This window comes from Lissotriton vulgaris, chromosome 5 (genome assembly GCF_964263255.1).
Source record: "Lissotriton vulgaris chromosome 5, aLisVul1.2, whole genome shotgun sequence".
Taxonomy (NCBI): Eukaryota; Metazoa; Chordata; class Amphibia; order Caudata; family Salamandridae; genus Lissotriton; species Lissotriton vulgaris.
Genome location: NC_141693.1, coordinates 1208830673 through 1208855298, shown reverse-complemented (window position 1 = coordinate 1208855298; position 24626 = coordinate 1208830673). Strand labels below are relative to the sequence as shown.

General features: G+C 42.3%; 1 protein-coding gene across 2 annotated transcripts in view; it reads left to right on the top strand.

Annotated features, from left to right (window-relative positions):
• LOC147712290 (zinc finger protein castor homolog 1-like) overlaps positions 1–24256 on the top strand; it is a 118859-nt gene extending 94603 nt beyond the window's left edge. For both annotated transcript variants that reach the window (XM_086923024.1, XM_086923025.1), the window contains exon 3: positions 19708–24256. In XM_086923024.1, coding sequence (XP_086779150.1) covers positions 19708–20480 — 773 coding nt within the window. In that variant the 3' untranslated portion in view covers positions 20481–24256. The remainder of the gene's footprint in view (positions 1–19707) is intronic.
• The last annotated feature ends 370 nt before the right edge of the window (positions 24257–24626 follow it).

Below are 24626 nucleotides of genomic sequence, written 5' to 3'. Positions count from 1 at the left end.
ATAAATGACGCACTTGGGGATTTATACAATACCACAATTTCATCATTGGAATTGCACCCAAATCCAACTGCACGGAGAGTTTGCACAGTAAATAACCTTTGCAATTTAGAATAATAATAAAACATATAAATATCTAAAATGTTTTAAAATATAAATATTCCAAGTCATTGCATAAAGGCAAACATGTAACCTCCTTAAAATTCATAGTAAAACAGTATAAAACACAACAGGCTATGTGCAACTATCAGCATCACGAGCTTATTTCATTGTTTATATACATATTTACAAGGAAGCTAATCAACATTCCTGTCAGCCTACTACGATTGACAAGAAATGAATACCGCCCAAGTGGGCTAACAATATATATTGTGCAAAACTATGCATGTGCAAGAGAATTCATATATATGTTATGCAATGGTAAAATAGTTTTCAAAATTTAACTGAATCATAGTGCTCCCAGTGAAGTAAAATAGAAGCTATTTCAAATATCAAACGTGCTCAATAAATGGTTGTGGATGACATTCATTACATTTTATAAGAAAAGTACTCTCCATGTAAATTTACATAATTGCTGACAAGTTCACATTTCATAAATAAGTATGACAATCTTCACTGGCATTAAGACCGTTAGGTATTTTCGTATCGAGCAGGATAATGTGTCTTGTTTCGAGTTTGCGCAATTGAGCAAATGTCCTCGGCGGGGGAGCAACAGTAAGCTGGTGCAGGCGGCAGGATAAGGACACTCCTGTAATTTTATTATTGTTTTTGCTAAAACCTTATATATATATATATATATATATATATATATAGATCAACGCAAAAATCCCCCAGTCCTCGGGATTTTCAACCAAATAAGAGCACTCAAAGCCAGTATAGCGTGGGTTCGCCAGGTATTTTATTACAGAACCTTTCTGCATATAAAGTCAGCTTACAAACGCGTTTCGGCGTTGCCGCCTTCGTCAGTGTAAACTGACGTTTGTTTTTACCATTATTTTAAAAAACCATGGTGACCATATGTCACGTGTTTCCAACAGAATATACATAAACATAAAAGAAGGCACATTGTAATTCAATCATTACTCCTGCGGCGGCCATCTTATAATGGCTAATACGAAAATAACAATTATAATTCGCAATACATTAGATACCATCATGTAGTTCAAAATGTGGGTTTAGTGTGTATCACATTGCAATTCTATCTCAAAATTAAATTTTTAAGAGTTCGCGGCATCTTATGCTGCATATTTACATTTTGTGGCGCCTGTGCATGTAGTGCCTTTGAATCGCAAGGCTCATTGCGATTCCTTGATGAGCCCTCACGAGAGGTTCACAGTTTCATGGCACATTAAGGAACAATCCACATTTTTAGAAATGAAATGCAATCAAGCCCTGAATGGGCATATCATTATTCATATGATACATTTGAACAAACACCCTTTTGAAATTGTCCTTGTGATTTGCCATGAACAAAAAGATTTTTATGAAATATATAGGGTGGTGGGGCAGGCATCACTGGTTTAAAAAGTATATATATATATATATATTGGCGATCTATGTTCAATAGCGTACACTGAAACATATGAGTCTGTTCTCCCATTTAAACACGTTTCTGAGACAATGTCACATTGACGGACGAAGAACTAAAAGCACAGAATGTGAATAGGTCACAATAAAGTCCCAAATGAATTATTGGGCAATGCAATACTAGGTACATAGAGGAATAAACATGTGGTAAAGACTGTGTCTAAGTCCCGACTGCCTGAAACAGAAACAGTGCAAGAAGCAACAATTGAGAACTATTACTTAGTATAAACACTAGAACAAACTGATACAAGCATTTAGCCTTCACAGGGCTGTGGTGGGGCACAGACAGCAGTAGTAAGTTTTGAACCATACTCCTAGCAGAATCTGCATGATTGCTCTGATACATCTAGGCATTACAAGTGGCCTAATAATAGTGGAGAATGTTCTAGATTTAAAAATCATGTGCATTTAGTGTCCATTACAAATTACCTTTTGAAAGAATAGTTGCAGGTATGTAACTCATTGCTGTTGTTTTACTGATTGTTGAGCGATAATATTTATAGAGGCACATCAAATCTCAATATTCTGGAGCATGAATCCACCCAGTTTGACTTTCTTTATAGAATGTGTTTATTTGCTCCTGTTCCCATCATGGAAGCATGTGCTGTCTTTTTCACTGACGTTTACAGCTCATTTGTGAAAAAATATTGAAATATTTGTCTCAAACAAAAAATGTAGAGAGACATTTGGGAGAGAATGTGTTGGGTGTGCAGCTTTGGCAGCCGAAGATATATTGAGAAAAGGAAACTTTGTCTCACGTGCCCTTCCACCGAAGTGCACTACTTATATGGGAATGAGTAGATGGTGCACAGGCAAAATACTGCTACTAACAATGAAGGTAGCCAGTGGCTGAAGTGGGCTGACCCGGTAACCTGTGCTTTATACTTTGGTGGGCAGAAGCAAATTGTGAACAACCTTACACGACACCAATGGATGAAAAGGTCTGATAGAAAGTGCCTCTTTGTTTTTAAGACTTTGCTTTGATAAAACAAAAGGTCTTGACTAATGCAAGACCTGTTCCCATATGAAGACAAGTCCACCTAGATACCTAGTTTCAAAAGAAATATATTATTGCAATTGCATAGTTGAAATAGTTTCTATTAAGAACTGTACATAATTCAAACCCCATGTACATATTTTTTTCTCGGTGCTTTGATCCTTATAGTGGATCATCATAGGGCTTCAAATGACATCCCTTGAAGGCACAAATACTGATACATACTACAATAATGTGTCTTAAAATAATATTTTCTTAGTATCCATTTATTTATATAATATTTCAGATATACCATGTAGGAATCTAAAAATACAAAAACATAAAATCACATATAGAGACTTGTAAAATGTGCTCCATCATCTTGGCCCTTTAGCACCTTTGACAAAGTCTCCCTCATGCACACACAGTGTAGTCTTAGTACTTCTGAATGGACGTGGGCTAACATGCTTGAAAAAATGTCCTCTACAATTTGAGATCTAAAACATTCAGATAGGCTTGTAACATATAAGAGAGGACACAATAAACAAATACAAACTTTGTATAGATAGTTTGGAGACCTGACCACCTTCTAAGTTAACCAGTGACCTCAAAATCATCAAAGTTGTGTCAGGACCCCTCATTCATAACAAAATTAGCATTTCCTTCGAAGGTATCGCATGATGTTCCCGGGACACCATCAGAGCTATCCCCTAATGGCTGGTTAGTTACCCATGCTTAATAAAAAGCATCTTTTACAATTTCTGCTGCAATTGTGACACCTGACAGGACCACTTGTAGTTTATATTATATTATATACCCTTTTTCTGAGGGACACAGGGCAACCGCATTATACTTAATGATAGGTATAGTAATAGCAGAATGTTGAGAATGACTTGGTGTCTTCTCATGCAGTGATGTAGCTGGATACAATTATTGTATGATAGTATGGAGTGTTTTTTACATTAAAGAAACCGTTGTTAGAGATGCTTTTAGCGTTCTTTGGCGGGTGCACCCGCCAACACTGGGTGAACTCTACAGTTTGGAATGTTCACAGTTTATTCTCCAGTGTGCTCTCCTGGAACATGTGGGAGGCGTAGACGTTAGTTCGTTATACACGATGATGGGCACACAAGCTTCACAGAAAATTTGTATGGGCATGCTGCAGTCAAAACCGCATTGTTCTGCAGCAAAGTTAATGGGTTTGATCTGCATTTTCAAGTCTGATGACTTCCATCTTTAATGAAGAAGCATTTGAGAATTATTTACCTGGCATTTCGGAGGATGTAATCACTCTTTTCTAATACAATTGTTGATATGTAGAGCAATTCAATGTTCTTCGAAGTAAATCTAGCACTGCTCTCATGCTGTTTATATTAGTAAACCGCATGAGAGCAGTGCTAGCATTGGCTGGAACTGGTGACCACAGCACTCCATCGGATACCGGTGGGGCAGTGTTGCTTGTCCAGCTCGCTGACAGTTCTGTCTAGCGGGAAACCATAAACTGCACATGTCTGATTGGCCATAAGCAAAATACCGGCCAACCTGCCTTGCGCAGTTCAGTCAAACCGCCCTAGCTGCGGGTCGGCAGTAAAGCCACCCCTTCTACTGTCTGCTGGGAGAGACCGCTCCATGTTTTTATCTATAAAATTTGTATGTAAGCTGGTATGATGCGTTTCTTCACGAAGGCTGTTGAGCATAAGGAGCAGGCCAGGAGACGCCAGAGTCCTGCTCCAGCAAGGAGGAGAAGGTCCCCCACAAATGTTACTTTAAGCAAGTACTAATTAACTTTAACAGGATTCCCTAACAGCTGGATAAGAGGGTGATCGGTTTTGACCCCTTTTGTTGAACATTCATATGCCAGTGTACTTCAAATAGACATCTGGCGGTTTCACGTGGAGAGACTGTTTCCTCCCTCTTCTCACCATTACAAGGTTTGGAAGCCCAACTGGGGACGTTGTGACAGTACCCTTTTATCCGATTGTTCCTGTGTTGTGTACATCTTATAGAAGCAAAGAAAGTAAATGTGGGAGGTTCTGGAATTGAAGCCTTTGATTTTTTTGACTTATTGTTCTACTGCATATGATCTAGGTGGTTTAACCACTGCAGATGCTGATATTGGTGCTCATATTGAGCATAGGACGGCTGTGTAAATCTGGTAGTTTTCCTTCAATGATGTATATCGGTACCTATTAGGAAGGCACCTATACTCATGACTGGAGTGTATGATCTTATCTTTCCCGGTTGGAGTGGTTTGATGTCCCTCTTGATTTGGGGCAGTATATCTGGCAGGTCCTGATGAAGGTGGCATTCTATCAACATACAGCCACCGGAACGTGTCGACCACGGCCTTTATAACATCCTGCCATTGTGCAGTTTTGTCTTTGTTTATCTCAGTTACTGTGTCATTCTGTAATTGTGTTCCCCAGGTATATTATGAATGTGAATGTGTGTGTGGATATGTGAGTTGAGTCTGATTGAGGTGTTGTGATGCCTTCGGTTGTCTCTCCCTGGGTCTTTATGATTTGATTATATGTATTGTGTTTCTTACTTATGTTGATTTGTGATTTAATCATGTTGAAATATAACATACCATCTACTACAATATTTATGGATTTGTATAAATTATGAAAAAGTATTTTATAAAAATGAAATGAAAATAAAAACTGTAATTTTTTCAGTATTTTCTTGGTGAGTTTATAGACTAGCTTTGGCGCTCACATTGGGTTTCTGTGATTAATTCTTATGTATAAATAATTGTTGTCATGAGGGAGTGTTTTCTTTAGATAGCTGGTATGATGCATTACATGCAAATAATGTAATGGCTGCCGTGCAGACAGTGGGTCAACGCCCCTTCGCTGCATGTAGAAACCGCCACTGCAGATGTCAGCTAAAGTCGTCTAACAGTTTTGTTCTTTATTTTATCCTGTAGATCGTGTTTACAAAATCTTCTAACTTTGCAGTCAAAGAAAGAAAAGTTAAGTGAACTGTATGATAGTAATGCTGCGTGCAATGAAAGGGTGTAAGATGTCCGTTTGTTTCTAAAAAAACATTCATATACTTTGCATATGAACTGTACAAATATTTCAAAATATATATTTCAGTAGTTTGGAAAGCACTTTTTGAAAAATGTTGTGTGATGGAAACACAAATTTTACTACAAACAAACAAATCGGAGCATTTTACTTGGTGATGTGTGGCTCACTGGTTAGAGCAGACAGACCCTAAAGCAAAGGTCAGACCTGGGACCAGGGTTCAATTTCCGACGCGGCAGGGTCTTGAGCTCAAATGTCCACGGACTCGATAATTCTCGCTTCGGTGCCTGACCTAATCATGGGTTCACACTCTGCAACTCTGGGCATTAAGCTTGCTTAATCTCCACAACGGCCCCCCGCGGCGGGATGCCTGGCTTTCACCTTGGGGATACCCTGTAGAAGCTATCTCACAGGGAAAAGCCAGGATGGGTTCTTAAGGCAAGCGCTTAGAGACCCCTGGGTGATAAGCGCTATATACATCCAACATACAATACAATACAATGTGCAAATGATACATTTTTGCTGAAATCCAAATTCCCCATTATAGTGTGTACGCTATATAGCTTTATCAGTAGAACTGCATGCCAGAGTGATAGTTTGTAGTCCATGGAAATGTGCGGTCTGTAAATGACCGTGCAGTATCACATCATGCCTTAGAAATATATCTTTTAAAAGTGAGCGTTTCTCTACATGAACTTAGAAACATTCCTGCCCCCGCCCTGGTGACCGTGATCAACCAAGAGCAAGTGAGAGATCATGAGTACCTTTTATGTGGGCTAGATTTTTATTATACATGGTGCAAACGTTTAGTCTATTAAAATAAATATAGGAGTTTTTGCTCTTATATTCAATCATAAAGAAAAAGGCAAATTGATGAAATAAAATATTTGCCTGGGATCATACAATTTAGGACATTTTATAGGTCAAGCACACTACAGTTTTTTTGGGGAGTTTTATATAGCGCGAACTTGACCCAAAGGTATAGGGTATCAGAGAACTTTAAATGAGCACAAGTTGCTTACACAAGGACACATTCGTTTTTGTTCGGCACCGAGAGATTACGTGATTTGCCCAGAATTGCAGGATGTTGAGCGTCATTGCCGAGACTCGAACCCGGCACCCCAGAGTTGAGCTCGACCGCCCTAGCCATTCGGTACATCCTCTTTTCTCAGTTAGGTTGAGTAGATTATTCAAAACACTAGACTTGCAGGCCTGTGGAGTAGAAAGGATAGAGAGAAGTAGAAATGGAGATTTGGGAGGGGGTGGGGGTTTACAAAAGATAGAGGGTTGCAAAGTGATAGAAAGTAATGGCAACCACTAATCCACCTACATGAGGAATAATGCAAGGCATCCGTAATAAGGATAATGTCTAGCACTATATATTTGTGAAAGAAAAGAGCAATCATAGAAATGTATTTTGGCCACACAATCCTAAAATCATAGAAATTCTGTCAAAGTCCCTAATTTATATATGACATTAGGAAAGTTCAGTCCCACAGTATCTAATCATTGTTGTAATGTCTTGATCCATTCTAACCTGCTGATTTTTCAGCATTATGTATAAATTCTCGAAAGCACTATTCTCTTCCTTTTTAGGTCTCGCTGAGCCAGCGCATGCGCTGCTCGGAGAGATATTTAGTAGTTGAGTTTTCAAAGTGCTACTGGCTGGCCTAGTGCTTGCGTTTACGCGAGCCTGCACCCGCCATCTGTCTTCTCCGTCATGGGTCATTAAGTTACTTTTCCACTCAAGCCTCGCACGCGATCACTTTCACTCACTTTTACTTTTGCGGCTCGCATCGGACTTCAAGCTTCAAGGTTTGTTCTTGAGCCTAACACTCCGTGTGTGACTAGAACAGAATGGCTCTTCCATGGTTCTGGGTTGGTTTGCAAGACGTCTTGCTGCTGAATGAGGTGCTGTGGTGAACCGTCGCCTTTTCCCGCATGGTCTGTTTAAGGGAGGGTTTGTAGATCACGTCAGAGCGACCGAACGCCTCTGTTGTGTGTTGGCGTCACTTAACCTGAACCTCAAAACAAACAGCCTGTTTGCTTGTGCTACAGCCTACAACTCTGCATGTAACTTGAGACACTAATCAGCCATTTGTGGGAGATGTGTAACTGTGAAACGCACAAGGCTTCAGATGAGTGCAGGCCAGCTGCGTGGTATAATATCACAAGAGATGCGGCGCCCGCACTTGCCGTAACCGGAAGAACCTAGACTGAAAGTGAACTTTAACTTACAGTGTAAGAGGAAAGGGGTGTGACATCTCGGAAACAACACTAGCCTGATCTGCCTGTTCCAGTGTTAAACCGTTGTCCTGGTTCTCATTATGTAGGGGCCTGCAGTGGGCGGACACCTACTTCGCTGTGTACAGCAGTGCTCCGCAACCTTGTAGAGTTAGCAACAGACGATTTTTTTTGGCTCACCGGACCGCAGCACAATTGCCCTTCCCTGCTTCTGTAATTTGAACAGGGCAGTGAGCTCCATGGTTGCATGACTGAATTCTTGTGTGTGCTTTCTGAGGAGACGGTGCTGTGATCTGGAGCGGGTGTTTCACGTCTGGCTAGACTGTTGTTTTCTCTCGTTTGTTTCCAGCCAGGGAGCCCTGTCCTCCACCCGCGCAGCCATCAAGAGAAGTAAGCCTTTCCATATTACTCCTATCTGTTGTCTAATGCCGAGCAGTGGCGGTGCGTCCATTGGGGGCGTTGGGGCGTTGCCCCACTAGCCATGGACGACCGCCGCTGGTGCCAACACATGCATAATAAAAGTAAAATAAATTTCAAAGTCAAACCAAATCCGAGCGCACTGACTCAGCGCTACAGGGCCGGGACGAGCCTGACAGAATCGGGCATTGCTATGGAAGTGGGCCGTGGGGGGCGGGGCTGCGGCAGAGAGTGAGTCACTGTGACTGACAGCGCACAGGCAGGCCAGGCAGCCAGAGAGCGTAAGCAGCTGCAGCGGGGTCGGGGTGACTACGCATGCAACAGCCAGGAGTACTCATAATTGAGACTGGCCTGCGCATGCGTAGTACCTATTAGACCTCGCCCCCCCCCCCCCCTGTAGCACTGAGAGACAATGGCAGGGACCCGGGGCCCCGGTTCCAACCAGGGCAGATTTTCTCCTGCTCGTAGCCCAATCCTGGCGCAGTGGCGCTGTTAAGCCTGCGCCAGGATTGGCTGAGACAGCAGGATCATGGTGCCGCACGTGGGTGTTTGCTGCTCTGTTCAGTTGGCCAATCACATATGGCTATATCAAGCCAAGTTGAGGTGATTGGCCATTTCTGAAAGCTGCAGACAGTGACGTGACCGCGCGTGAAGTCGAAGGTTCTAGAACTGATTTCCAGACCAGACCAGTACTGAGAGTCCAGTAGTCGACCAAGCGTGTGACTGACTCCCCCTGACTCGTCGTCGTATATCGGATGGTAATAAAACTAATAATGTAAGTAACGTAACGTTATTACTGTCTGTTGTTATTGCAGTTTTGAGTTTACACCCTGACCTGTCCGACCTGTCGCACTGCAGTGCAGGCCCATTTCTCATATATATGAAAGTATATAGACACACCACACCTTCTACCCAGCAGCAAAATCAAATGTTGAACACCTGGTAATTTGAAAAGCCAGCCCTCCCCTTGGCCCGTCACCTCCACCTTACTGTTCGTAACATGTCTATTTGAAGGCACTTTGAGGCTTTTCTCTCTGTTGGGCTCTGCAAATCCCCAAAATGGACACCTAGAATGTTAAATTACAAAGTATTTTCTATGTCCGTGTCATGATATGTAAGCAGGGCACTGGAACAACGCAGCAAGCGAACTCCAAATTATGCTCACGGTTGTCTAAATTATGCAATAAGCAAAGGCAAATTATGCGCAATATTCTGTGATAGTAACTATTGCTTGCTTTTTTAAATAAAATGAACACACACGAATACTATCTGGGTAAGAGTTGGCCCACGTTAATAACATTTAAACACGTGAGTGCTGCAAACTGCAACGGAAGGGTAAAATTTTGCAAGTGGTCTGCGTCTGCCACAGCTTAACATTGAGGTTTTCTTTAAACTAAGGTAGATCCGTTCGTGCCAGAAAATAACTAATATTTTGGCTGAAACTTGAAAATTATACAGCAAAGGGTAAAATAACGTGGCAAGCGATGTAAATCCATAATGCTTGTGCAGAAATGTCAGAGACAAACAATTGCATACCATTGTTTTGTTCGAATGTAAAGCACAAATAAATTAGTCCATTTGTGCAGCAGGTGCAGTGGCGCCGGGTTACAGAGGCCTGGATAAGCCCACCGAACCCTGAGTATTGATTGATTTCACAACTCAAACAGCGCCCTGGGGCCCTATTTCCTTCTCTACACTAGGGCACGAGACACAGTGGCTAGGCTGCTATTTATTACTCCAATATATGAATTAAGGCCACCCCATGAAAAAAATTAAATAAACAACCTGGTCCAGACCATGCTCGGGGAAACAGCATGGATTTGATTACGATATTTAAAGAAGGGTTGAACCATAGATTTCCCAAACTACCAGTCGGCATACATTTGAGACTGAGGCACTAATTCTGAAGTTGTGGCTGCGTTTACGACAGAGGTAAAAGGAAAGCACAACCAGGTGTACCAGCCCGCTCGACTCTTGAGTGGCTATATTCAGCTGCACAACCTCCTTCCGTGCGAGCATTTAAGGTACGGAGCTGGAACGTATTACACAAACCCATAACATAAAGCGCATTTTTTGTCGTCCGGCCCACGGCCGAGAGTGCTTGTGTGACGTGGGCTATAATAATCCGACACTAGGGCAGTGGAGTGTTTGGGTAACGTAACGTTGCCTTGGGCCGTGGTCCGTGGAATAGCAAGTTTGCCATGGTGAGGTCACGCTGCTTTCTTTTGTTTGTTGGCTTCCTTGCTTTTTCTTTAAAGGAGGGGGAGGCACAGATAAAAGCCCACATTTTTGATATTAGAATAAATCACTCATTTAACTCCAAACTTGGAACATATGGGACTTGTGTACTTTCGGTGTCTTTTCTTTAGAGTCAGCATGCAAGGAATTAAAATATATGCATGTTAGTGTATTGGTCCGTGGAATAGCAGGTTTGCCATGGTGAGGTCACGCTGCTTTCTTTTGTTTGTTGGCTTCCTTGCTTTTTCTTTTACAAAGAACAGTAGTAACAGGATAGGTGTGTATTTGTAATTAAATAATCATGCATATTTGGGAATGTTCGCAATGTGGTGAATCGGGAGGCATGGATAAAAACGGGTTCAGTCCATGGCTGTAGTAACATGCTTATAATGCAATGTAAAACTTTCCAAGCCCATTCAAAGGAAAGTTCACATTCTACAAAGGGCGCGGAGAAGGTAGTTTCAGTGGGTACTTCTGTTCTGGTGAAGTTGACCCACATTGGGCTCTCTGCAGCTGCTGCTACGTTGCCTCTAAATCCCTGAGCAGTTCAGGATAAGGCTCTGAGCAGGGTAACTCTGAAGCGGAGGGAGAAGGCAGCCGGGCCCTCGGCATCTGGTTGAGGCAGAGTATTCCTCGAGGGAGCCGCCGCATTACTCTCTTGTTTCATACTGGCCTGCTGCTCCATGAGCTGACGTCCGAGTGTGTGTGTGTGTCTGTTGTGGTCCCTGTGGCTAGTGTTGTGATGTACTGAGGACCAGACTTCTAAAGTTATCAGCTTTCGAGTGCTGCACGGTGCACCAGTTATCAGCTTTCGATTGCTGCACCTTGGCTTGTCGGCGCAGTAGGTAGGGTGCCTGGGCTTCTACGATGATGTATGGATGGAGAATGAATGTATGAGTGTGGTATGCTTCCTGGCTCAGGTGTTTTGAAGTTCTCTGAATGTGGCATAATCCTGCTTATATGTTGTCAGTGTGTACAAGTGGCTACACGTATGCAGGGCTGGCCCCGTGTCTTTATACAAAGGTTGAGCTGGGCACTGCCTGTCTTCTGACTCTACAGTAGAGCTGTGTGCTCTGGTATTGTGCTTTGTGCCTGCTGGTTGGAGCTGTATGCTTCTAACCCTATACCTGAAGTACACGCAGTGGCGGTGCGTCCATTGAGGGCGTTGTGTTGTACTGCCAGTTAAGGACAAGCCACCCTTGGCGCAAAGATTAGACTTTTGCAACCAATAGCTTGTGAAGAGGGTTCAGCATTGAATGTAATGAACATTGCTTCATGTCTGAAGGCCACGGTGGGTGGTTGGACTACCAAACGTAATGTAAGTGGCCTTTGATAATTCACACACCTGCTGGATTCGGATTGTGCGATTGTCCAGTGAAATCCGATATATGACGTCACCTCTTGTCACCGAACATACTTATGACAAGTAATGTTGAAAAAATCAAATAGCATAATCACATTATTATTCGTAGTTGCCAGTGCTGTCGAATGCCAGGGTTTCTGAATACCAGGCATGCTAAGTTTAAATTCATACTTTCACCAGCCTGTATTTCCTTTCTCTTTATCTCTCTTGCATGTCCTTTTTCATCTGTGCTTTCTTCATTTTACACTGTTTTCTTATCGTTCTTGCCCTCCTCCTTTTTCCCTTTTTCGTTTTTCTCCGTTTAGCTCTCTGGCTCTGGGACAAATTCAGATGGTGAAAAGTAACCCTTGTTCTCAAAAAACGAATGTTGGTTGCTTGCAACCGCATGCACAGCGTGCCCATTGCCCGGCCATTATCATTTTGTGCTGATTGCTCTGTTTATTTGGAGAGTTGCACGACATACATCTCTGTGGTAGTGCTTTTAAAATCTAATTTAAATGTACATTTTTTTACTAAGAATGAGGAACTCTGCAGTTTCAAATGGTCACGTTGTTGGGGTGACCCCTGCCCATTAAATGTTACGATAGAAAATGCAGATTTGGTAGCTTCTCTGATGACAGATTAGCCATTGCTCTTTTGAGCAGAACAAACTTCTGGCACCACTGAAACAGGCATGAGCAACAATACCCTTACTGAAAATGCACAGCTTTGGATTCTGCAGATCCATTCAGTTCTAAGTCAATTGCTGAAGCCCCCTTGGAAGCTAAGGTCTTTAAAGCACTAGTCCCCCCTAAATTGGAGCCGGTTATGGAAAATGAGAAATGCTTTAGTGTCACAAATCTGGATTTTTGACTTGAAAAAGGGCAGAGGCAGTCTGTTATGCAAAGTTATGTTATCAGTGTTTTTATAGAACTGCATTCACCCATGAGGGTACTCAGGCGCTCCGAACCAGGTGTGTGAGGCCAGCCCAGGGGGCTTACTTGAAACTTGAAAGTCTGAGTCAAAGCCAAGGAATATCATATATCGGAAGCTGGTAAACGACGTAGCATCTTTGTAGGGGCACTTCAGAGCTCAGCTGTCTCTGATACCATACACCAGCGGTCTTCAAACTGTGATCTGCTCCCCCACTATGGGGACATGTCTACAGCTCTAGGCTAGTGCTGTATGGGTGACATGGGTTCTTGTTACTGGCACAAGCGAAATAAATGTCCGATTTTTTCAGTTGTGGACTTAAGGCTGAGAATGTATTGCTATTACGTTAGTTTCTTGTGAGAAGTCTGCCATGATAAACATCTCGCGATTGCTCTAATATAGGGGGCTCTTCATTTATTAGCATCATAGAGTATTTATGTGGCCTGTTGGTGTCTCAGAAGGCTTTGCCGTATCTGTCCTCTATCTCGGTGGAGGGGATTGGGGAGGAAAGGTGGGGAGGCTATCTCATGCGGATTGATAACAGGCTGCAATCGCCTCGGTGCAGGATGCTGATGCTGGCGAGTTTCTGCCCCACCACTTTCAAATGTCACCAGCCGCCACTGATGCCGAGCCCTCTCAGTTATTACGCTCACTTTGTGAAAACTTTCCACTATCAAGAAGTCATGAGGTTAACTTCGCACAGAGGCACTTTTTTAATCGTATTACATATGATCAGGGCTTTAAGTGGGATGAAAAAAGTTTGTGATATGGGGGAGGAGGTGTCTCTAAATGGTGTGTGGCCTATGTATGTAATGGCATGGCTTAAAAACACAATCTATATTTCTGTGATTTCCATAGTGTGCAACCCAACCGTAATTTAGTGCCTTTCGGAGCTTTCTATTATTGCATCTACATACACGAAAAGCCACGTATTTGAGTGACCATGTCTTCCGAATACATTTTTGACCCACTTATTGGCACTGCGAGACACTCGCGCTGCCTTCATTCTCCACTTCGGAGTTCTCCGTCGTGGCCCATTATAAGAACCTATAGGCGACTACGTTTAAAGTATGCATTATGCAAGAGTAATATGCTCCAAAGGAAAAATACAAAAAAATCACACCCTGGAGATAAGGGAATGCAAGATTAAGAAAAACATGTGAAATATAGGCAGGAACTAAATCACTTACATGGATCACCTTAACGCTTTTAACGTTCATTGTTCTAGTGTCGATCAGTGTTTTCACCAGTAGAGTTAATAAAAATGCTATAGGGCCCCATAGAAACCTGTTTTAAGGTTTGTTTTTTTAATTACTACCGGGTCTGAGACCCGGTTCACTTAAGTCCCGCTTATGGCATTGTAAGGTATGCCTTTTTGTTGTGTTTTTTTGTAGTCGCCAGCGCTCTTGTAAATCGGAATCTATCATGGTTTTATTTTGTTATGTTCGACAAAATCAGTAAAATGATACTTTCTGTTGCCCAACAGCACTACTTTTGGAAAGAAGAAATGGATCAAAACAATACACACTTGTAATATGGCGTTACTGGCAACTCATGCAAATGAGCGGCCCCAGGCAGTTTATGTAATCCGACCTAACCTGTTTTCGAAACTTGTAACACTGTCTACTTATAGCTCGCAAAAGAATATACTTGCACATATATGTATTCCATTCTGGAGGCCATGAGATCGAATCCTAGGCAGGGCTGACTCTGCCTTACATTTTTCTGAGACCAGAAGATTGAATGCCATAACTTGGGAAATGGTCACATGTTGTTTACAAACCTCTTAGAAATGGCGGAAGGGCGATATTTGTAGCTATTCAAACACATCTTAAAGATATCAAAGTTTGGATGAGAGGGTGCCCAGTTTCATAGGTGCTACGTATCCGCTCTGGTGCATGTCAAACAAGCATTGGCATAGCCAATAGGTCTTCCCTTTGGGACCTTATAAGTGTTTAGCTATCCAGCACAATATCCTTCGTGCAGCAACTGCTGCATGGCTAAACACTTACAGGGTCCCAAAGACGAGACCTATTGGCTATGCCAGTGCTTGTTATCTGAGGCGAGTGAGCAGTCGGGCCTCTTCATTAATACAGTGCGTCAATTAACTATCTTCCTGTAGACTAAAACTCTATCCAAAGATAATTTAAAATACTAGGTATCCTCTCTTGACCTATACATTTCACACAGATTTTCAAGTAAGTCCCACAACTCTTTTTACTGGAGTAATAAAAGCAGCCTTTTCTTAGGTTATGACAAAATATTCCCTCCCAGAGATCCAGGCGGTTTCAGAAATGATTAAGACAATGCACTAAAAGGGTGAACTACACTTGCAGACTCACTTTTGGAGTATAGGTCTTGTGCACTACAAAAATGTATCCTCCATATTTGGAATTAAGTACACATCTGACTCAATCAGTGAATCAAATTCCTGCTTGAGCTGAAATTAATTTGATGGATCAGCCCACACTAGAACCCTCATTGTAGGATGAAAACAATGATGAAGAGTCCAATAGCCACATTTCCTGAGCAACATTATTGCTGTTGGGTCTCGCTGAGCCAGCGCATGCGCTGCTCTGCGAGACATTTAGTGTGTGGCTCCAGAAAATGCTACCACGCGCTTTTGCCTGTGGCGGCCTAGAGCTTGCGGTTACGCGCTTGTGCGCGTGGGCGCATCGCTCCGCCTCTCCAATGCTCGCGATGCCTTTCCTTCCTCTTTTCTTAAGGCTGTAACGCAATGAGGCTCGAGAATACTTCTGATTGGGGCAGGGGGCAATATGTGTGAGCGTGGTTGCTTTTGCGGACGATCGGGGATGGGCAGCAAAGGAAAAGGAGTCTGTCTCTTCCTTACTGCCCAGAGAAGACACGGACAATGTACTCTTCTTTTCTGTGCTGGCAGCTGCCCACACCACATCTCTCTTCCTATTATACCCTCCCTCTTCCTATTATACTCTCCCTCTCTTTCTGTCTTGCTCCTCACTTACTGACACCGTGACTTGAAGAAACGGTTCACAACATCTTTGCTTCTTTCATTTAGTTGCTTCCCTGTGAAATGGATCCAAAAAAGAAAAACACTCTTGCGGGAAATGCCCCTTTTCTGACATTTTTCTATTCCAAAGTGCAGCCTTGTGATGGAGAGAAATAAAAAGTTTTAAGTATGAAAATAAATACATAACTAAATAAAGCAAGACCGAGTGGTTGCAAAGTGACCATATTGGTTTTATTCACATCCAAACACAGGTGGCAGAATATCACATTTAAAGAAATTGCTAGCAGCCAGCAGGCTAACCAGTCCCACGACGCGCTACCAAGATGAGTCCACAGGCTTATGAATGTTTAGAACAATAAACAAAACTTTGTAAAACCACAAAAGATGTGAAGGATTTCAATGAAAATTGCGATCTTACAGCAATAATGTCACTATTGTGTGCTGAAAATTGCAAATGTTCACAAAAACAAAGAAAATAACTTTCCCATAAAAAAAATAGGGAAAAAGCTTGCTGCACAGAGCCGAAGGACATGCGTCTTGTGTTGGCAACCAGTGTGGATTGCCCACCGCTAAAGGTGTTGCCTAGTGGGTGTTTGAAGTTAAGCAGCAGGGACTTGCTGCCCACAGGGGCCAACCACTGCTGTGCTTGGCCAATGGCTGTGAGTAGCCAGTGTTAGCTGCTTGCAATGGATTGGACGAAGACCTGTCTGAAAGCCATGCCACACAGCAGTTCCCCGCTGTGCACAGTAGAAGACTGTCTGAAAGTGTTACCCGACTATGGTGTGATGGGATGTTCTGCTACCAACCCTGCTGTGCACAGCTGAAGGCCTTGCGTTGTGGGGGGTTGAAACTTAAGTTAAAAAGAAATTGAAAATTGAGTTGTCTGGCGCAAAATCATTGAAATTCTCTAGTTTTCTTTAGCAATACACACAACATACCCCATAATCCTCACCATTTACCGTGCTCAAAACACAAAACGGCATAGAAACAAAAACAAGCATTGGCATACCCAAAAGGTCTCGCTTTTGGGACCTTATAAGTATTTAGTTATGCAGCATAATATCCTTGGCGCAACATCAACTGTGGTAAACACTTCTAAAGTCCCAAAGGCGAGACCTATTGGCTATGTCAATGCTTGTTTTAGTGGTTAGGAAAGGGCGTGTTTAATGCGTCCCTTCCTAATATCGAATAGCATCGGTATGTATGAATGTTTTGTAACTACAATTGCGGTCGCAAAACCCTTGCAAAACACTCGCATTTTACCACCTACTTCAAGTAGCTGTACTTGACCAACCACTGCTGCTTATAGACCTTTGGCCATGTGCATTAGGAGTTGGCTGCCTGCAGAGGGCTGGGAGAAGAGCCAGGTGCTGCTAACTACCCCTGCTCCATGTAACTGAAGGTCGTGTGCAGCTGGGGTTGGGTGCCTGTGGCGAGTTGAGCACACTTGCTGAGCATGAGGTTGGGTGCAAGGAACAGTTGGATGTTATACAGAATCAAAAAATCCAAATTCACTAAAACGACCAACATTTAGTGTGCAGTTATGATTTGCTTTGGTTATAAGACCTTGATGTACGTTTTTCTTTGTAGTGAAGAACACACCTGCTGGATGATGGTGAATAAGTCATCGGGAATCAATAGGATCTATTTTTATTGCATGGTGTTTATACGCAAAGTGATAGCATAAAACAGAAGATGCACTGAATATTAATTATTTACTTTAAACATTTCATTTCAAAATAAATAATATTAAACTTCTTGTCCAGCCTCGCATTTCAATCCTTTGAAAAAAAACTCAACACACTAAAACAATCTTATGTTAAAGGGAAGTTATTGTTAGAACACCTAAATTAATAGAGCTTGCATTCAGAAATAAATCTAAGTATTCCCCAGATATATACAGTTAAAATATTCTGCAACATCATTAATAATGGCATTAATTTCACTTGAGATGTCACCAATGATGTCATTTAACATGTCATCAGTTATGCAAAATTGCCATCTAGGTGGTCTTTCATTTACATACGACCACCATTAAGAACTTCTTTTTTTATCCAAGCCACAAGTTTGGCATTGTGTCCTTTTGATCTTTTGAATGGCCAAAATGTAATGTGCCACACTCACCCCGATCAGCTCGCTCTCGCTTTATTCAAGATATTTGCCTGCTGACCTTAAAGTGATGTACTCCTTCTCCAATATAAACCAAAAATGGTTATCTCCTCAAAACAAACCCCACTTCCCTGTTAGCACTTTTGTCACATAGGTAAAGTCTCTTTGGATTCAAGTAGAAAGGCACGCTCTAGAGGTACCAGCAGATTCATTTGGCTTTATAAGCAGAGGGTTATATTGACTAGAGAACAGGGAAATAGCACCTAAAATGCTGCCCAGCAGGTACTGCCCCCTTTCTGTGTCTCAATCAATCACTTGATCAGACTTCAAGTACTGTGTGACATAACATCATTTGACAATTAAATCACACCACAATGCTGATCATAGCTCTCCACACAGAGAACTTGTTTTACAAGCTATTCTCAGTTCAAGTAAAATGTCTTTTGCTTAGGCCCCACAGGGTCTGATTGGGATCACAATTAGGCCCACGCACTCCCCAAACCTCTCCCACATTCCTGGACCCACCTTCCATGGATCACCAACTAGTTTGTCTCATTTGGATCTAGCCGGTTGCTTTTTCTTCATTATTTTTTGTTGTTTTATATAGTGTGAACTCCTACCACAGGGACTCGATCAATGCACATGAGCACCAGTTACAATACAGAAGATCCAATTTATTTTAATTTTAGGTGAGATTATTTTATTTTAGGGGAGATTAATAGATTTGCCCAGAATCACAGAATGTTGAGCTGACGCCGGGACTTAAACCAAGTTCCAACGTCAGCAGCTCTGGCCATAAGCTACATCCAATTTATTTTCTTCCTTTGAGAAAGATGGTCTCACAGCTAAACTTATGCCAGGACTTGCTCCCTCAACAAGGTCTAAAAGATACTGTGGCTGAGGTGACAACACCTGGCTCCTAGGGAAACCTCCTCTCCAGCCCACTAAAGCCTCATGGCGATGACCTGCGAGGGGCAAGATAAGGCAAAGCACATAGCTGCTGCTTCTCAGGTGAAAATGGCCCACTGGCACAAAATCACCTGGCCCCCAGCAAGACCCCTGCATACACCCACCCTTACCACACCCACCGTGGCCTGAAAGTGATGGCCCGGCAGGTGATGACACTTTCTGGCAGGGCAGGCCACAGGAGGCAGGACATCAAGGTGAAGATGCTCCAAAGGCCAAAGCAACACATTTACAACATGGCAGGGGAGTGTTTATGACACTGGTGCCACATTAAAGTTCTGTACACAACTTCGAATTGAAGTTTCATAAGGTTTTAAATTGTTACAGTGATAGGATAAACAAATTTGAGATTTATGATAATTGGTTTTACATTTTTTTACCTGTACTTTGTAGGCCTGCCAAGAAGAAAATTATTTAATTTTTAATAGGTTTTGGAATTGTCTTCCAGCCATTAGCACAAATGCACCTTATTCATTGCTGCTCCCTATTATTGCTGCTAACTTTTCAGTATAAAGTTGTATATGTATTCTATTGGCAAAAAATAATGTTCTTAACCTATTGTGTTTTTATTCCTGATTGTAATGATTTTTATTAATCAACAAATAAAGTAACAACTACTGGTGCCACATTAAAGTGGTCTAGCGGGAACTGGGGAGAAAGTAAGTGTATTGAGCTGGTTTACAAAGGCCCTAAAAAACCGGCCTACAGGTGGCCTAGAGGCACTGGCCCATTTCACAAGGCCCGACTGCCTGCCTTCCCAATCCGACCCTGGACCTAGGAGGTGTAAAACTTAGCAAATGTGTTAGGTGCTCATGGATAATGGGTAGCAAGCAATGAATGGCTTATCTCTAAATCTTTACCAATTTTTTCTCTGCAGATTTCACAGTGTGTGGCTACAGCAGCCCTACCATTCCTGATTTCCTGAGTATCTTTGGCAACAGCGACCAGGGAGTGAAGGAGGACACTAGCAGGAAGATCAGCTTTGACAGTCTCTTTATACCTACCTCAGAATGTGGCATGTCTTCCTTCCGCAGAGATGACAGTGTGAGCAAACGGGTTAGAATCTCCAAGTATGAGAAAACCATTCAGAAACTGAAGGCTGGGGAACCATTGGGTTGGCTCCCTCAAGAAGCGAAGAGTGAGGAGATGGAATTTAAGAGTGACCATGACAAGAACAGTGGCAATAATTTTAACAGCCGGAACTGGATGCTAAGCATGGACTCTAAAGCTACCATCTTGCCCCTACCGTCTAGGAGCAGTAACCGTGTGCAAGGCTTGGTGTCAAGGGGTTCAAAGTATGACCTACTTATACAAAATCTTAAGACGGGTGAGGCACTGAGTCCACAGAACTCTAACACTTACAAGAAGCCCTCCAAGTATGATCTGGAGAATATCAAATATCTTCACCTTTTTAAGACCGGAGAGGATCTACAGGAAATGAGTGGGGGAAACACTTTAAAAATGGGGGATGTTGTTCAACATTCCAAATGTGATCTCACTGACATTCAGCAAACTAGCCGAGATAAAGCAGCAGAAACGAACCCAAGCCTGACCCCAGTCACTCTCATCAGCACTCCATGCACTTTTGTGGTCACAGCTGGACAAACAGTGCAGATACCAGTCAATCATTTTAAAGAACCTAGTCGCTAGTACTACTGTACATATTGATTGACCAGAGTTGCCATTTATGGAATTGTTATTGTTAAGCTAAGCAAGATAGGATCGAGCTGCATCTTGATGCTCCCAACTGTAACCTTTGTATGGTTATAATGTGCGTATTTGGATTTGGCCATTAATATTACTATTAGGGTTTCAGTCAACAGGCAAGCTTGAGGGTGACCCTACATTTTTGATTTGGCTATACTTTTAAAACCGCCATCTCTCTTATCGCTCAATGATCCAAAAGGAAAGCTTTTCAAATCAATATTCCGACGTATATCTGAACTTTTCAATCTATTTGTGCAAGACATGAACATTGTGTGCATTCTGTATCAATGTACCAAAATTGATATGTGATATCATTTAAAATAAACAATAATATACCCACACAAAATAGTACATAATGGACTGTGGTAATCCAGGTGCTGCAGTAGAGGAGAAAAGAAACTACTTCAAAGATGGAAAATAAAAGTTTGTTGGTTCGTGGAGATGCAATAGGTGAATATGGAAGGTATCGATGAACATAGGAGGAAGTCAACTATGCACTGGATTCTGGATATCACTGGTTCGTGCTCTATTAAAAATAAAGCAATTAATATTATTTTTAGCTGCAAATAAGGTAATATCTACTTATTGCAACACGTAAAGCTGGAAGAGTGTTATTCAGCAATGTCTTCTTTAAAAAGCATTGAAATGATAATATAAAATTTGGGCTAGTTAAATCACAGGTTTTTCCTTGGGTACTTCTGGAACGGCATTCTCATTGCTCTTATAGCTGAGGCCTTGGACATCATTTATAGGAACATGTTTCAGTCGCCTCCAACAATAGCATCAAAAAGTGTAGAGGCTCCTCTTCTACATTCAAGTAAAACTGGACATTGCTAGAACAGTGATCCAATAGATGAAACTAAGTGAGAAACTAGAGTACAAAGAAACCACCTAAATGTGCTCCACATTTTGATAAATATGTTCCACCACTTTACATTGTATATTTAGTGCACATTTGCGTAAAAGGAAACTCCAGTATTGGTTCTGAATTTTGAAAAAGCACCTATGGCTGCTTTTGACACAGTTACATTGTTGTTTGTATTTTCCTGTCTCCCTTACTTTCAGAGAAAGTTTTCCTTTTTGACTGTGGTTGTCTTATGTTTATAAAGGATTCTTGTTACCGCAGATTCTTTAATTTAGAATATTTCCCAGCTGTTTGGCTCCATCTGGAAACTCTTCATAGAAGGACTTCCAAACCATGCTATGTGGCTGTGGAGCGGAGCCACATATAAGCACAAACCCTGCACGCTGCTGTCGGTCCTTTTCTTTCCATGCCTTTGAAAGCATATCCGGAGATCTGCTCCCACTTTCAGCAGTATGTCACAATTTTAAAATCTAAGTCCAGTTTGAAAAGGTACAACGTTCCCACCTACAACATAAGAGTTCAAAGCATGCCCAGACTGCAGAAAACATATGTTGGTAACAGACCCACGTATGGTGTGCCTTTGGTGCTTCGGCTCGGGAGTATTCACTCATGCATACTAGGGCAGTCCGGGACCTGAAGGAAGCCTATACGTCAAAGAACATAGACCTTGCTTAAGTCCAGCTCCAAGTCTAGTATTGAGGTCTATAAGAAGGTAAATCTGGAATTGACCCCATCCTGTCTCGCTCGGTCTAAAAAGAAAGGACGTCAAGGTACCAATTGATCTTTCTTCCAATCCACAATATTCTGCAATTGATCCCTATCTGCCCTGATTTCCCTGGGCCATAAATGACATTACAGCTAGTCCAGGCCTTTAAGAGGCAATGCAATGTATTTTTGGCACTCTCCCATGTCACTCATGCTCACTTTGGACACAAAGGATCTGTAGGGACCTCCTGTCATGTTACTGCTAGTAGATGTGTCCTGGGCACCATCTGAATCTTAGAACTCATTTGAAGTTATTCACTGACACGGTGCCGACTTCCATTCTGGATCAAAGCCAGTCTCTTTCTTCATCCTTGGTCCTGATGTGTCCACCACTGGAGGGGAATCCGTTGCCGACTCCAAAGTCCGACCCCAATGGTTCCAATTCTGACTAGACCAACACCCAGAGTTGATGATCGGTATGATTTAACCCCAAATGATGATGGTGACAATTTATACATGGACTTTGGGCCAGTGGGCTTGATACCTCTCTTGATGCAGGGCTAATTTCCAGCCTTGGACTGCCAACGAACGAGAATGCTTCTTTTGCTGTGGTAATTTGGCATGCGGCAACCTGGGCTTGCTACCACTGTGCCCTTATTCCCATTAAAAAAAAACACTTAACTGACATTTCATGGGTACTTGGTCTAAACCTTACTCTCCCCGTCGGGCAAACAGGCAAGTGGCCAAATGTCACCGACCCTAAATGACAACCCTCCTTTTTTCCTTTTACGCAACATCCTGCTTGTGACCGTTTAGTAGTCTAAGCTTGAACCAGTAAATAATTCCCCACAATCCCCAGGACAAGGAGTCAAAAAGGACTGAGGCATTCGAAAACAAATGTTCTGTTTGGCCTGCTTAGTTTTTTTTAGATTGATCAACGTGGTTTGACTAAAAGGTCAACATATGCACACCCTCTGGAACCTGGCCAGGAAGATCTTGCCAGCAGTATTTAAAAAATGTATGGCCTCCCTGGCTCAAAGAATTCAAGATGATCAGTTGGCGGCCACATACATAATTTGTGTTAGCTTGGATACCACTGTCGGCACTAGTGTGGAACTGTCACCATGCGTGGATGCGATCCACAGGTTTTCTATGAATTATGCTGGCATCCCTTATGGGTTTTCCTTTTAATGGATCCTGCTGATTTGATGAAAAAGCAGACCTTCTGGAACCGCTTCATGAAAAGTTGAGCCATGGCACATTCTTTGGGACTCTCGATCCATGCCTGACATTTTTCCCATCAGTTACTGCCTTTTAGAGGCTACTCCAAAGGGTTGATATATAGGCAATGCCATGGCCATCCAACCCACCTTGGTCACCCCGGTCGACAGGGACAGGGATCAGATAGGCAATGTGCAGGTCACCAGGGCATTGATCTTCCTAGTCTCCCTCCGCTACAGTATCTTCTGTCAAGCCGCTTTTACTTCACTCTTAGTGGAGCATGACTACCCTGGGTGGCAATCCATCACAGCAGATAGATGGGTCTTTAAGATTGTTCCTTCTGTTCATTTCCAAACTGCAGTGGCTTCCTCCAACATCAGAGCAGCTCTCAGAGGAGCAACTATCCATCTAAGAGGTGCGAGCTCTCCTGTTGAGAGTGTTCGGACCTAGAAATAGAGACAGGTTGTTACTCTTGCTGCTCATTGTGCTAAAGAAAAACAGAGGCCTTCTTTCTATTTTAGATCGTCATCCTCCGAATGCTTTTCAGCAGAAAGACAAATTCAAAATGCCACGAGAGTGTGGTATCCGGAGACTTCAGAGTATGTGCATCTGCTCTCTTATCAGGCCAGCCCTTCTAGAAGTTCTTCTGTAGCTTCAGCAAAGCAAGGTTTTCCATCCGAACACAGTGAGTGGAGTTTAAGCACCAGCAGTTGATTGCTTTTGATTTGTTAAATAAAGTATAAATAAACATTGGCCACGACCTCACATGGGACACAGGCCAGTATGATATCCTTTATTTATTTTTCAGTCTACATCCCCCATGGCAAGATGAAAACTAAGTGCCTGATTTAGAATTTAGCGGTTTGGCACTCCATTACAAATGTAACAAATATCCTGTCCACTTTATTTCAAGTTAATTCAGTCAAAATGCACTCTTAATAAGGTGAATGGGATATCGATTACGTTTGGGTTTCATTGTTGCTAGACCTTTTTGTAATGTTTCTTGAGTGTACCTATTTCATCAAGTCACCATATAGAACAGCTGCTAATTGCCTCGTATTTGGGTACAGTTCTCCGCTTTGAAAGTATAACCATAAGTTAACATTTCTGATGCTGCCTAAAGTGTTATTAGTGTCTTTTTCATAGCATGTAGAGTAAAGCCTGACCTTTGTTGGTGTTTTCAAGGAGCAATCCAAACACATTTGCCTCCTAACTGTACATTATAAACAGTATTAAATACTTTGTGATCCTGAGATAGATAGAATATAGGATTATATTTCACACCATGCTTACTTTAT